Below are 14653 nucleotides of genomic sequence, written 5' to 3' on the forward strand. Positions count from 1 at the left end.
TTATACTCACTACATTGTGTTTTGCACCAAGCACATATGACTTTGCTGACCTTGCAGGCAGAATTTGTTATTCGTGGCAGCCATTTTGTAAAATGCCCACCATTTTGACCCTAGGGGTAATCTGGAATGTCCCTATATCCAAAATGTTTCCTAAGGGTATGCTATAACTGTGTACCAAATTTCATGCTTGTATCATCAAAGGCACAAAACTACCAGAATATTTCACATATCTGCCGGACAAGACTGTTGAATCGGTATCTTAATCCAAGCTTGACATGCACTGTTTCTCCATGTAACCTGCCATTCAAATCAATATGGCTTCCAGATGTGATGTCACTGGTGAAATCGAAAATTGACGCTCTGGGGCTTTTTTGACACTTTGTGATTGGCAAAAATATTTCAATTCCCCCCCGCCCCCCCCCCCTTCAAATTAGACCATCTATATATTAATACTGAAGGACCAATTTTGTGCTCCTCCTAGCAGTCGCGTCACGTTTTTCTTGGTACTGTGACCTGAGAAGTTTTGACACGGTACGTCAAAGTAGACACTTGCACAAATCGGGGGACTTCTTCACAAGGAGTAGTGTACACCAAAAATGTCGTGAACAAGGACGTTTTGTAGGCCTCATTTGGTAAGGCCATGGAGTACATTGACTGCGATCCGGCTCTTACAAGAGCCGCCACTGGTTGTCATATTGGGCTCATTCAACGGAATCCGTCTGTGACGGGGTTTCGGCTCGTTATTAAGGATTCTCAATGGTTTTCAGAAAAAAAAATTGGATTTATTTTATTTCATTTTATTTTTTTCCCGTTTAAGTTGGTAAATGCCAATCAATGTAGTTTGTTGCTGTTCCTGGATGCAAACTCTACAGCTGCTTCATAGAGGATGTGAGCAAATTGTGACCAAACATGTATAAAGACTTTCCATTGTATTCCAAACGTGCTTGATTGGTTTTGATACCCGGAGACTTTTGATGGCCCCGAGCAGTTTGTGAAATTAATTCTGTCTTGCTGATACCAGTGCTGCACCTTTTTTGTTGTTGTTGTTGTTTGTTTTGTTCCCAAGTTACAGGAGAAGGGTGATACCCATACTTATTCACACTGATCTGCAAAAATGTAAAATGAAGGAGGCTAGATCAGGGAGTGCTTCGAGCCTTGAACTTCTGGAGGTTGTAAGTGGATGAGAAAACAGACAGAGGCACTTTGTTTCATAGCTTCGCTGCACGGGAAAAGGTGGATGCCTACCTGTCCGTTGGACTCGTCTGCATGGAGAAATGCGCAGTAAAGATGCCAAGCCAAATCCAGGTGAATGGAACGAGGATGTATTTCATAATGCTGCAGAGCAACAGCCATGGTAATTGTGGTAGAAGAGGGCTAGAGAGGAAACGGCTGCATGGTGGCCCATGGACTGAAGGCTAACAGCAAGTGAGCTGTCACCCACAAGTCATATTGCCTTGGATGGTACTCTATTGAGGATGTACAGCACAGACAGGAGTGCTCTGCCCCAAATGCATGAAGTGTTGCATCTTGAGGCAAGCTCAGGATTCTTAGAGTTAACAGCAAAGTAATTTTGGGCTTGGAAAAGAAATCCTAATTTCTGGTAAGCCTTTCCAACAACAGCTATGATATGAGGCCTTCAGGGGGACCAGAGGAATCTTCAATTCCAGGAATGCTGATGGTTGAAGTTTGTGCGAGGGTCATGCTTATCGTGACGAGATAATTTTTATGTCAGGTCCATATCCATATTCATATCCGAGGTGGGGGTCATGCCATGATAAATAGGATATGGAACAGTTTGAGATGAGAAGGGATGAACAATACTAAGTTTGTCTGAACAATTTGGGCTACAATGCTGGCTTATCCATATGGAAAATCGGGGTTACTGGATGACGAATGCACATCATTCAGGCCCCAGTTAACCTTCTTTGTGCTATCACTTCTCTCAAATAGGATCTGAACCAGTTCATCATGACCTCTTGTCATGATGAGCATGTCCCTCGCACAAACTTGTACAGGCAAAGATACATAATATGTATATATGGGAAAACTACGTGCCCAGACCGCGACTCAAACCCAGCTCTTCTGGTGAATCCAGGTCCTCAGAACCACTGTTATGATTCACCAGAGGACCTGGGTTTGATTCCTGTTCTGAGCATGTATTTTTACCACATGTATATTATGTATAGGGTGTCCCAAAATAATATACAACGTTTAAAATGCTTCGTTTGATCCTAAAAAAGCAGTAATTTTGTCAGTATTTCGGTATCCACTTGCGCCATGCATCAAACTTTCGGACAATAAAGTGCACCATCGCAAAGTTTACCAATGTGGGAACCATTTGTGACCTTCATAAGGGTCACAGTGGTCGGAAGAGGACAAGTCGTAGTGAAGAAAATGTGGAAATGGTGAGACAGGCACTGGTGAGACAGGAAATGGTGAGACCAGGGACGCACTTGCAAGGTAAACCAGAGGAACTATCGTGAAATGATTCAGGAATTCTATCTGCCTGAGCTAGCTACGTACTCAAGCCCGTAGGAGAAACAACCCGATCCAGATGAGAACCCAGTGGTTCCAGCAGGATGTGGTACCGCCCCATACAGCCAGGGAAACAAGGCATTTTCTCAACCAACATTTTGAGGGCCACTTTATCTCCCTCTACAAAGACGTTGAGTGGCCACCGTATTCCCCTGAACTTACTCCTCCAGAGTTCTTCTTGTGGGGGTATCTCAAGGACAGAATCTATGGAAACCCTAGGCCTCAGACTCGATCAGCTGAAGGAAAAAATCTACCGAGAAATCCAGAACATTCCTCAGGAAACGTTTCCCAAAGTGATGGAGAACACGTTTGCAGGCAGTGATCATGAACTGACAACGCGTTTGCAGGCAGTGATCGGACAACGTGGAGCCTACGTCGAACATGTGGTCTAAAAAAACGACGATTCTATACCAAAATTTAAATTTTGGTGGCAATTTTGACATTGGTCCAATAAACTTCAACCTTTCAGCTTTCTATCCAGCCATATATCTTTTTTTTAAATTATATGTTATGACCATCCTCTTTGCAGATGAAAAGTTGTATATTTTTTTGGGACACCCTGTATATGTATATATTGGCATGTCTGTTTGTTTGTCTGTCATGTTAATTAAACGGGTTTGGATAAATCGAACTACGGTGGATTCAGGGACTTCCCAGGAAGGTTTGTGATGAAAATTTTTTTTTTTTTTTATGGGTACACGGTACACGTGGAGAAACTGCAAACGCCAATTTGCAACGCTGGTTATCCCTGCACTCGAAATCCATTTTCTCCTTGCCCTATTGATAAGCCATCACAGCAAAGACTGGTATTTCTGTCAGTGAAGTGACTAGTCTTGTATTGTAGTCTTGTATTTTGGCCTGTCTATTTTTCTGTGGTGTTATAACTTGAGAATGGATTAACGGATTTCAATAAATCGAACTGCGGTGCATTCAAGGAATTCTCTGGAAGGTTGTGATAGATTGGAAGGCGCAAGTTCATTGCCAACAAAAGTTCCTTAAAGAACCATCAAATGTCGAAAGGCTGGAGTAGATAGATGTCACAAGCTTTGTGAAAGTGATGCTGTGTAAGCCTTAGACTTTGGGCCTTATTCTTCAAGCCTCTGGTGGCATCCTTTGGGCAAGTACAATTGCAATATATCCGAGCTATATTACCACAATGTATTATATTGTTGCAGATTTGGAAGCTTACTGGACTCAACATACAGGTCCTATAGCTCAGTTATATCGATAAGTAAATATGGATAGATAGCTCCCTTTCCCCTTGTCTAATGGGTAATTAAATGTTCCTGTGCTGTGGAGTTATTTTGCTCGTCCGGAGTTCCTTTTTATTTTTACTCCACCAATGATGACAACAACACCAACGATAACTACAACACCAACGAAAACCCTCTGCTCCTGGCATTCTCCGTGCGCTCGCTGAAATGCGGGTGTGTTCAGAATGCATTCGCGAACTGAATTCCATTCCCTAATATTGACATGAATCGGTTTGCTTGGGCACTCCAAGAAATGGAATGCGTCGTGCCCCACCCAACGATGAGCGAACTGAATTCCATTCCCTTATATGGACATGAATCTGCTCGCTTGGGCACTCCAAGAAATGGGATGCGACAGCCCCGACCGACGGTGAACGAGTCACGCCAGAAGTGAGCCGTGCCCGAGAGGGATAAGAAGGGAACGGAAAGACAAGTGGGCTCTTCTGGGTTCTTGTTGCTTCTTGGTTGGTGGTTGTTCGGAGAGCATGGAAGGTGGTTGGTGGTTCTTCGGTTGAATCGACTCAGTGGATTGTGAAGGATCGGCGCCTCGTCTTCACCAGCGCGTGTTCTGGAAGGCGAAAGGATCCGCCGGAGCTCGGGAGGCTGATCGCGGCTCGCCGGTGTCTGGATTCGGCTCTCCTCTCGCTGTTGCCCGGTGCGAATCTGCTCGAAGACCACACGAGGTGGACAGGTCCGAGGCAGGTTCTGGTCTGCAGCTCGCCTCTCCATCCGAGCTGGAGGCCTCAATAAAGACTGCTTTTGGTCTGATTCTTTTGGGTGTGTGCGTATGTGTGTTTGTGGCACCAGTCTGCTAAGTAATGAATTAAGTGCCTTGCTGTACATACGTGCTTATCAATATTCGGATAACTCTGCCCTTACATGCTCCCCTCATTTCCCTATTGTTTAATAAATATCCCCATTTGTGAAATGTATCGGCTCGTTTGTGACCTCTTCTCCATTTGGCTTAGCGTGCTGCGTGTTGGAAAACTAGCAAGGCCATTGTGCCACCGTAAGGGGACCTTTGGACCGACGGATCTCGGTGACCATCCGCTCGGGTCACACACGGTTCGAGTGAGCTTGCGGCTCGTTCCGTACGGGTGCCGTCAAGGGTGTGGAGACTTAGGTAAATCGCCACGTGGACATCTAGGTATTTTGAAAATTGGCAAATAACCTTTTACCACGTGGTAGAAATATTGACGCTTCACGGTCCGATAAGGGACCCATACTTTTCGGAGTTTCCGAAAAGATACGATCGAAATTCCGGGTGATCGGCAGAGCCAACTCTACTGCTCCACCTTGCGGTCGTACTCGTTGCCGACGCCTGGCCCGCAACAATATATTCACATAAGCGGTACACATGTTTTTGCTTTATGTATGCAAGCTGGGTTGTTTTTGTTTTATCTTCAGGAGCAACCGAGGATGTGGTTTCTTGCCAATACACTGCCCAAATAAAGAGATGAGCAAATTGAATAATAAATGAGACGTTTTTTTATGCCTCATCTGCCGAAGTCTCCGTAGCCATTACGTTTTCGGGTTGTCCATACGTGCATTAGTCCGTGCTAATTTTCTCTGCTTCGGCTTATCCGATTGACACAATTTTTACCATGGGTGTGACTACTCATGTAGAATGTTCAAATGATAATTATGATGTCATGTCACGTGGTGTGGCAGCCATGTTGGTAAAAACAGGAAAAACTTCAGACCTCTAAATCTCTGAAATAGCTCCATGGTGAAAATTGAAACTTGGCACATGTCAAGTACTTCACATGTGAAACAAGTATGAATTTTTTTTTTTTTTGTGATGTTATAGGGGGCTGCATTATGAGGTCATAATTACATATGTCGAACATTTTTACTGATCGGTACGAAAATTTTTGAGCATCTAGGGCTAAATTGTATGGGGGTGGAAAAGAAAAATTGATGTCATCTGTCATGTGGTTTGGTATATATATATATATATATATATATATATATATATATATATATATATATATATATATATATATATATATATATATATATATATATATATATATTATTATTATTCTTTTATTTTATTTTTAAACATAAAAGCCCTCCAAAGCAGCTGAGAACAGATCAAGGCGAAACTTTACAGGTATGATCATCTCTCCATGAGGAACAAAAAGTTCTCCACCTATGCGGTCATGGGTCACAGTTTGGCAGCTATGATTTTTTTTGAAAAACAAACCTTTAAAAATTTTCTCCAGAATGGCTTGACAGATCGAGGGGAAACTTCACCCACATGTTCCCCAAGACTTGGGGATACCAGGGTGTTCATGAATAATTGTCACATCATCTGACAGCCATATTGGATTCATCGAAAATATTTTTAAAATATTTATGTTGAACTGCTTCATCAATCGATGTGAAACGTCACAGTTATGATCTCGTAATCATGGGGAATATATGTTTTAAATTTCAACCTAATTGGACACATGGTCTGGCAGCCAGAATTATTTCATATCTTGTTCAGGGATTTAAATCAAACTTGGTACAAGTATGTATCATCATGTAATGAATTCAGCGGAGGCATATCTGGTGACCGAAGAGTGCCCTTCTAGTTGTATATAATTTCGGTTTTAGCTCGAGTTGTCAGGGCTGGATAGTGTAATGCAAAAGGGTCGCCCTCATCAAGGAACAATTACTGCTGGCAACAATTGCAGGATCACACAAAACGGTGCTAATTCCCTGCATTGCAATGCAGCCACTGATGAGTCCTTCCCATTTGTTTGGCAATGACGTCGGTTCACGTACAGCTCTAATTTGGCATGACAATGACTAAGTCTTGAGTTAAAACATTATAAAGAGTTGTTGCCTATCTGCGTGATCGAATTTTCACACATGGCCAACTCGATGTTGCTTCCCGCATTTGCCATCCACAAAATATTTGGTTCGCAGTAACAGCAGATTCATTCAACAAAACCCAAAATGTTGTATATATGAATATGTGCTTTGAAAAATTTTTTTTTTTATTTTTTGGGAAAAATCCCCAAAAACATATATGTATATAGATATATATCGTTTTTTTTAGACTCGTTTTAAATCGTCACTAAATGCTTTTGACAGTCATGTGACCTTCCTCCTGGCAGTGAACCCGAGTTAACTGAAGGTTCAGTGGCAGTGGTCGAAATACAGAGGCAACATCAGCAACTACTGCAGGCTTCTGCGTGCTCATCTGCCATCACTTCGTCTCATGTGAGATCTATGTGAAGTTATTTATTGTCTTTTAACTTCATCACGTGTATGGCGACAAGTTTAGACTGGAAACAGCTGGACTATTTTCCATAGAAAGCCACAGCTACTTGCATTTTGTACAAAATTGTCATCCAGTATATGTGTACGGCTTCGCTACTTTTGTGATTACTTTGTCGGCAATCTGATCGTTTATGTATGCCCACCACAAACGAATGGATCATGTTCATGGTCTCTTGGTTGAGAGTTTGCTTTGCTGTCATTTTTGATTTGTCTCTGAGTTTAAGTCAGCAATGCCAAGTTGAAAACTGATGATACGTATAGACACAGAACAAACATCCGTTGACATTTTGACCTCGCATACCGGTTGAAGAGGTAACTCACAGTTTGAAAAATTGTAGTCCTAGGTTGAAGAGATAATATGTTTGTATTTAACTTTTAATCTTGCATTTTACAAAAAAAATTGGACTTGATTTTGGTTGTCCTTCCCCCCCAACCCCCCAACCCTTCCGATTCTGTCATCTCTGATTTTTGTGATGGAGATGCAGGAGTCGAAGAAGTTGAGTTATGCAGAGATCTGCCATCGCGCAATCCGTGAGGGTACATCACCCAATATTCCGTTAGCTCGTGAAGCATCTTCACCTGCTACCTCCTCAGCAACCAAGACCCAGTCTGTGGGAATTACCAAGGCACTAAACGATGCTGCAGCCAGGCCACAGCCCGAACGATCAGACTCTGAAATTCATGACTTTTCAGCCCGGGAGCCAGCTGCCTCTCGATTAGCATCTCCCCAGAACTAGCCATCTACGTGGTACACCATCACACACGGTGCCCAATTCCCTCGCCAAAGTGAGCGATCGCAACAGTCTGATGGGCTTAAACTGGCATCTTGCCTCAAGTTCCAGGCTCTTTAATGTACCTCTCCTGCATTTCCTTTCTCAGTCTTATTTCCCCTTTGACCTTTGCCATTTTTCTTGTCCTCACCTCAGCCTGTGCAACCATAGTTGCAGCAAACACAGTCACGGCAATTGAGAAGCAGGCATGTTGGTTTAAGTGGAAAAGCAAAGTGTAGTTTTTGTTTTTCCTGTCGCCATTGCCATCTTCGTTGAAGTTTTGCTGCAGAAGACGTTTACAATATCCGACTTGTGCGGAGCTCAGCCTCAGGGTCGGTTTTTAATTTTGTGGGATTACCGCAGGATGTCTAGTTGATCCCTTTATCGATTTAACCATATTGTTTAAAAACAGAAGAACAACATTGTTGGTGCAAATTTATGACTAAATGGGCCAATGAAAGCTTTGTGCAAGTTTTGTTACATCGTATATTATTTTATTCATCTTGTTTGTTTATTATTTTGATTTTTTTTTTTTTTTGGTTTGGGGTGGGGATGGTTATTGCCAATGGTTCACTGGTTATGCCTTTAGAATTTTAACCTTCTGATTAAACTGTGCCTATGTGCTTCCCCTTGCGTTTATCACATCGGCACCGAAGGTGTGCGCAAAGTATGGACACGCGGCCGGTTATTTGCTGGTTAGATTCCCACCGGGCTGTGAATTCTTGCATGAAGTTTTCTGTGCAATTTTTTTTTTATTTTTTATTTTTTCGTTTTCTTTCGTTGCACATTTACAGCAAGTATTTTGCCTTTTCGTGAGCAGTCGTGAAATTTGACCGGAAGGTGGCCTGTCCCAAGTGTCCAAAGCAACACTTTTTTTTCATTTGTTCTTCAATTGTATTTCTGTCATCGACAAAGACTTGATTGGGTACAGTCGAACCTCGAAGCTGCATACCTTGAACGAAGCCTTACTTGTGCACCCTACGGAAAATTGATCGACATCACGTCCGGTGTATCAGGTGTTTTTTTCTTTTCTTTTTCTGTTCACGCAGCATTACCACTTTTGGGAGTGCCGATTTGTTAGGCCGAATGGAAAGTAATTCAACGTGCGAATCTCACTCGGCGAGATGGCCTTTGGCCTGCCGACCAAAATGAAGTGTGACTTGATGTGGTGCGGTTACTTTCCGATGTCAAGCCCCACAGTGTGCAAATTCGCTCGTCCATGCAGCACACGTTTACTATTCACCTATACTGCTCGGAATGTATGTCGCACACGAGCTGTACCTCGCTGCACAGTTCTATTTGATTACCATGAACAGTTGGTTTTACCCCCATTTTCTTTGCAAAAAAAAAAAAGGAAAAAAGAATGTTGGATCTTTTGCCGTGGGCTAGTGTTTAACGATGGTGTTTTAGAGGATTCTGTTTGTAGCCAATTGACAGTTGAGAATGTATCCTTGTTGGAAGCATTGCCTTGATGTCAAATTATTTTAAGTCATTATTCCAGAGATCTGTTGAGGCTCTGGTACATAAGTAAGGAGGCTTTTTTTTATGGTAGTATGTACTATATATACAGTGTTTGTTTTGTGAGTTGGATACTGTGATGTCAAGATTTATTTGAGTGTCTTGGTTGTAGATGCAAATTATCATATAGCAGGGTGAGTGGCCTGGGTGGCACTTGATGCTTTAGAAAAAAATGCTGAAAATGTAACGTCGCCATAGCCATTTCTGCCATCGAAGCTTTTTGCTCTGACTTTTTGAAGGTCGAGCTGACAAAGTCGAGGTGGTGTCTGACCACCCTGAGCTGCCATCGATGGCTTGATGCACTAATCACCCCAACCGAGTTCGTTAAAAATCCAGTACGAATCGTGGGTTCTCGAGTCTCGTTTCAGGACCGCGTTCCGTCTAGGTTTCTGTTGTGGCGTAGAATGTGGCGACAAGTTTGTTGTGCTTCAGTGTCCGTTTATTGCTTTGTGATGATGTGTAAGCAAACAAACAGATGCCATGAGGTTGTTTATGTGCACCGTGTTACTTAGCTGTTCAGAGTTCTCATTTCTGCACGGACGGTGAACGAAAGGACAGCAAACTTGAACCCTTTCCACAACCATCGGTTGATGAATTCTGCCTTAATTTCTTTCTTTCCGAGAAGCCTGAGATCCGGCATCACGTGTGGATTTTTTTTCTTAATCATATTTATTTTGTTTCGTTCTCCGCCGGATTTACCAGCAGGGACTTTGCAGGTCATCCATGGACCACACTTTTGTTTTCAGTGTACAAAAAAAAAAAGAGAGCATGTACATTTAAAGTTATAAATGTTAATAAATTAACAAAACAAAAAAATACAAAACAAAATGTGCACTTGAAGTAATGCTGAGTTTGCATTGGACTTGACTTGTACAGAGTTATTTTGTTTCTTGAAGTAATTTCCTCCCACTTTGGATGTGTGTGTCCAATCCGGTATGACGGATTGCTTCATTTTTAATGTCACTTTTTCTTTCTTTTTTTGTTGTTTAACTCGAGTAGCAGAAGCAGCGTTTTCTTTGATGTCTAGTGCCGGTGCATTGCGTCATCCATTGACCAGGTGCAAGTTGTTATTCATCCACCAGCCAAACGCAAGACTAACTGGTAACTCTATTGTCTCTTGAACCATGTCTGATGCTTCGTTTTGTTTGCTTAAAGAGGGAGGTTGTTTTTTTGGTGGTGGTTGTGGTGAAAAGCAATTCATTGGTAGTAAGTTGTTGTCGCCTCATCACAGCTATGGCTTGATGACCAAACTCAAATCTTGTACCGTTTGTGCATTGTGAACTGGTTGCATCTCCTGGGCTTTGCTTGCTTGGCAAGGATTGGGAAAAGGAGGAAGACACAGAGTAAGGAAGACTGTTCTGGTTGTTTTTATTTTGTCTGCAATGACATGTGTTATGACCATGATTTTATACCTTTATCTGTGCACATTTGCTCATTTCACAAGTTGCTCGTATGACTTGCAATTTGAAAAAAAAAAAGTTATTGCTGTTTTCCCAACAGAAGGTGACCAACTCGGGTTGTCTGATTATACTTTGCCAAGGAACGATATGCTAATAATAAGAACTGCTGTAAAAACACCTTAACTGCCTTCAAGCAAAGTTGGTGCATACCTCGATTTATCTTGTTTGATAATCAACATGTAAAGTCATGCTCCTCATTTGCTCTTATCCAATTATTTACCGTGCAATTGCAAATGGCGCACCCTCGTGTCAGATTTGCACGTTGATTGAATTGACTTTGTTTTCTGCCTTTTTGTTCTGCAGCAATGTCGTTCTTTCATTTGTAGCTATTTGATTGGTACATACCAAACGCGTATGCATTTAAAGGACAGCCCAAATTGCATTGCATTTTTAACACGTTACAACCCCCTCGGTCGTATTAGTTTTCTGACATGTTTTCTCTCCCTTCTCCTCTATCTCTATCTCTCTCTCGATCTCTCTGTGTCTGTGTCTGTGTCTGTGTCTGTGTCTGTGTCTGTGTCTGTGTCTGTGTCTGTCTCTGTCTCTGTGTCTGTCTCTGTGTCTGTCTCTGTGTCTGTCTCTGTGTCTGTCTCTGTGTCTGTCTCTGTGTCTGTCTCTGTGTCTGTCTCTGTGTCTGTCTCTGTGTCTGTCTCTGTGTCTGTCTCTGTGTCTGTCTCTGTGTCTGTCTCTGTGTCTGTCTCTGTGTCTGTCTCTGTGTCTGTCTCTGTGTCTGTCTCTGTGTCTGTCTCTGTGTCTGTCTCTGTGTCTGTCTCTGTCTCTGTGTCTGTCTCTGTGTCTGTCTCTGTGTCTGTCTCTGTGTCTGTCTCTGTGTCTGTCTCTGTGTCTGTCTCTGTGTCTGTCTCTGTGTCTGTCTCTGTGTCTGTCTCTGTGTCTGTCTCTGTGTCTGTCTCTGTGTCTGTCTCTGTGTCTGTCTCTGTGTCTGTCTCTGTGTCTGTCTCTGTGTCTGTCTCTGTGTCTGTCTCCGTGTCTCTCTCCCTGTCTCTCTCCCTGTCTCTCTCCCTGTCTCTCTCCCTGTCTCTCTCCCTGTCTCTCTCCCTGTCTCCCTCCCTGCCTCTCTCCCTGTCTCTCTCCCTGTCTCCCTCCCTGTCTCTCTCTCTCTGTCTCTCTCCCTGTCTCTCTCCCTGTCTCTCTCCCTGTCTCTCTCTCTCTCTCTCTCTCTCCTCTCTCCCTCTCTCTCTCTCTCTCTCCTGTCTCTCTCTCCTGTCTCTCTCCCCTGTCTCTCTCCCCTGTCTCTCTCCCCTGTCTCTCTCCCCTGTCTCTCTCCCCTGTCTCTCTCTCCTGTCTCTCTCCCCTGTCTCTCTCCCCTGTCTCTCTCCCCTGTCTCTGTCCCTGTCTCTGTCCCTGTCTCTGTCCCTGTCTCTCTCCCTGTCTCTGACCCTGTCTCTCTCTCTCTCTCCTGTCTCTCCTGTCTCTCTCCTGTCTCTCTCTCTGTCTCTCTCCCTGTCTCTCTCCCTGTCTCTCTCCCTGTCTCTCTCCCTGTCTCTCTCCCTGTCTCTCTCCCTGTCTCTCTCCCTGGCTCTCTCCCTGGCTCTCTCCCTGTCTCTCTCTCGGGCTCTCTCCCTCCCTGTCTCTCTCTCTGTCTCTCTCCCTGGCTCTCTCCCTGTCTCTCTCCCTGTCTCTCTCTCTCTCTCTCTGTGTCTGTCTCTCTCTCTCTCTCTCTCTCTCTCTCTCTCTCTCTCTCTCTGTCTCTGTCTCTGTCTCTGTCTCTGTCTCTGTCTCTGTCTCTGTCTCTGTCTCTGTCTCTGTCTCTGTCTCTGTCTCTGTCTCTGTCTCTGTCTCTGTCTCTGTCTCTGTCTCTGTCTCTGTCTCTGTCTCTGTCTCTGTCTCTGTCTCTGTCTCTGTCTCTGTCTCTGTCTCTGTCTCTGTCTCTGTCTCTGTCTCTGTCTCTGTCTCTGTCTCTGTCTCTCTCTCTGTCTCTCTCTCTCTCTCTGTGTCTCTCTCTGTGTCTCTCTCTCTCTCTCTCTCTCTCTCTCTCTCTCTCTCTCTCTCTCTCTCTCTCTCTCTCTCTCTCTCTCTCTCTCTCTCTCTCTCTCTCTCTCTCTCTCTCTCTCTCTCTCTCTCTCTCTCTCTCTCTCTCTCTCTCTCTCTCTCTCTCTCTCTCTCTCTCTCTCTCTCTCTCTCTCTCTCTCTCTCTCTCTCTCTCTCTCTCTCTCTCTCTCTCTCTCTCTCTCTCTCTCTCTCTCTCTCTCTCTCTCTCTCTCTCTCTCTCTCTCTCTCTCTCTCTCTCTCTCTCTCTCTCTCTCTCTCTCTTCTCTCTTCTCTCTTCTCTCTTCTCTCTTCTCTCTTCTCTCTTCTCTCTTCTCTCTTCTCTCTCTCCCGAATGATCTTAATTTAATATGTGTGAGTATATAGAAATTGTAGTTTCGTCACATGATATCTGAGTGTTGGAACTGCGTTCAAATCAAAAAATTTATTTTTGTGACGTGTAGAAGTTGCTGTAATGAAATAAAAGACAAAACCTCTGCCGTTGCCTGTTCTGTCTTTGCTGCATGGGTAAGGGGTGTCCTCCAAGGGACTCTCGACCCTGTCATTGTGAGGGCACAGTCCATCTCTGAGTTGTCAAAACTCAAGATTGAAGTTTGACTCAAGTTTGATTGGTTTTCCAGTTGAGTGAAAAAAAATTGCTATGGCCAGAAAGCAACACCATATTTGTTTCTCATTACCTCCGCTACTGAAGTTGGACGGAGGTTATGTTTTCATCTTTGTTTGTCTGTGAGCAGGATATCTGAGTTATGGACAGATTTAGATTAAATTTGGTGGAGAGCGTGGGTGTGTGATACCGATGAAATGATCAGATTTTGGTGAAAATCTGGATCCGGATATGGAATTTGTTTCGAGTTTTTTTTTTTTCCACCATTGAGATGGGGCCAAAAACGACATAGAAGGGTTACTGAAAAAGTTGTGGACAGATTCGGACCAAACCTGGTGAATGAGTTGGGTAGGTGATGAGAAGAAGCCAAATTTTTTTTTAGTTCAGGTCCAAATCCAGATCTAGCCTATTGGTGGGATACAAAATGTAAACGAATCACTGGCGGAGGCATGCACACTTAACAAGTGGCCGGTCTAATTTTTGAAAGTGGTTCTTCACCATAGAGCAGTGTTTCTCAAATGGTGGGTCATGACCCCTAAATGGGCTGCGTGTGGGCTTCTTGTGAGGGAGGGGGGGGGAGGTCACGAGCTGTCTGTGCTGAGATGCACAAGTCCTCGTGATGGATGGTCCCAAAGACTTACCTTGCATTCTCAATCTTAGTAGTGATCAAAACTAAAGCCAGAAACAGGCTGATTGATGGTGAGAGTGAGCTATGATGTTTGCTGAGTAATAGTAGTCCCCAAATTGACATGTGGAAAAAGAAAGGGCCCAGATTCCAGCCTTTTTGTTACTCCTGCAGTCAAGGTTGGAACGAATGTGTCCAGCCCAGTTTTCCCCACCTGGGTTTAAAAAAACTCAACTTGAATATACGCAGTATTTTCCCCAGTAAATCCATCTGGAATTGTGCCCCTGAGCCAATGGAAAACTGCCTCGCCCGCCCGATGCGTCTGAAGACTTAAAAAGAGTGGTTATTTTTTTTCTCGTCAGTACGTATGTCGGGAATGTACAGTTGCAGCATCAGTACGTCTATAAAAGTACATATGATTGGAATGTAAATCTGCACGATAAAACCAAAAATGTCTATTTGTCCGCTATATGAATATAGACCTACATTGTCAATGCATCGGCAAAATACTGCACAAAACAAGTCCTGGCGAGGATCTGCATTCTCATTTCACTCCAGCAAGACCCTGAAAAATAAATGTTCTTGAGTTGTTGTTGTTGTTCGTC

At 43.5% G+C, this 14653-nt stretch overlaps 1 protein-coding gene across 14 annotated transcripts in view; it reads left to right on the forward strand.

The window, feature by feature from the left end:
- Positions 1 to 10180, forward strand: part of LOC147030343 (la-related protein 4B-like) — a 146004-nt gene extending 135824 nt beyond the window's left edge. For all 14 annotated transcript variants that reach the window (XM_085874276.1, XM_085874277.1, XM_085874284.1 and 11 more), the window contains 2 exons: positions 6899 to 7004; positions 7550 to 10180. In XM_085874276.1, coding sequence (XP_085730402.1) covers positions 6899 to 7004; positions 7550 to 7801 — 358 coding nt within the window. In that variant the 3' untranslated portion in view covers positions 7802 to 10180. The remainder of the gene's footprint in view (positions 1 to 6898; positions 7005 to 7549) is intronic.
- Positions 10181 to 14653: the final 4473 nt, after the last annotated feature.

This window comes from Eptatretus burgeri, chromosome 3, assembly GCF_056783735.1.
Source record: "Eptatretus burgeri isolate ZD-2024b chromosome 3, Ebu_testis_v1, whole genome shotgun sequence".
Lineage (NCBI taxonomy): Eukaryota > Metazoa > Chordata > Myxini > Myxiniformes > Myxinidae > Eptatretus > Eptatretus burgeri.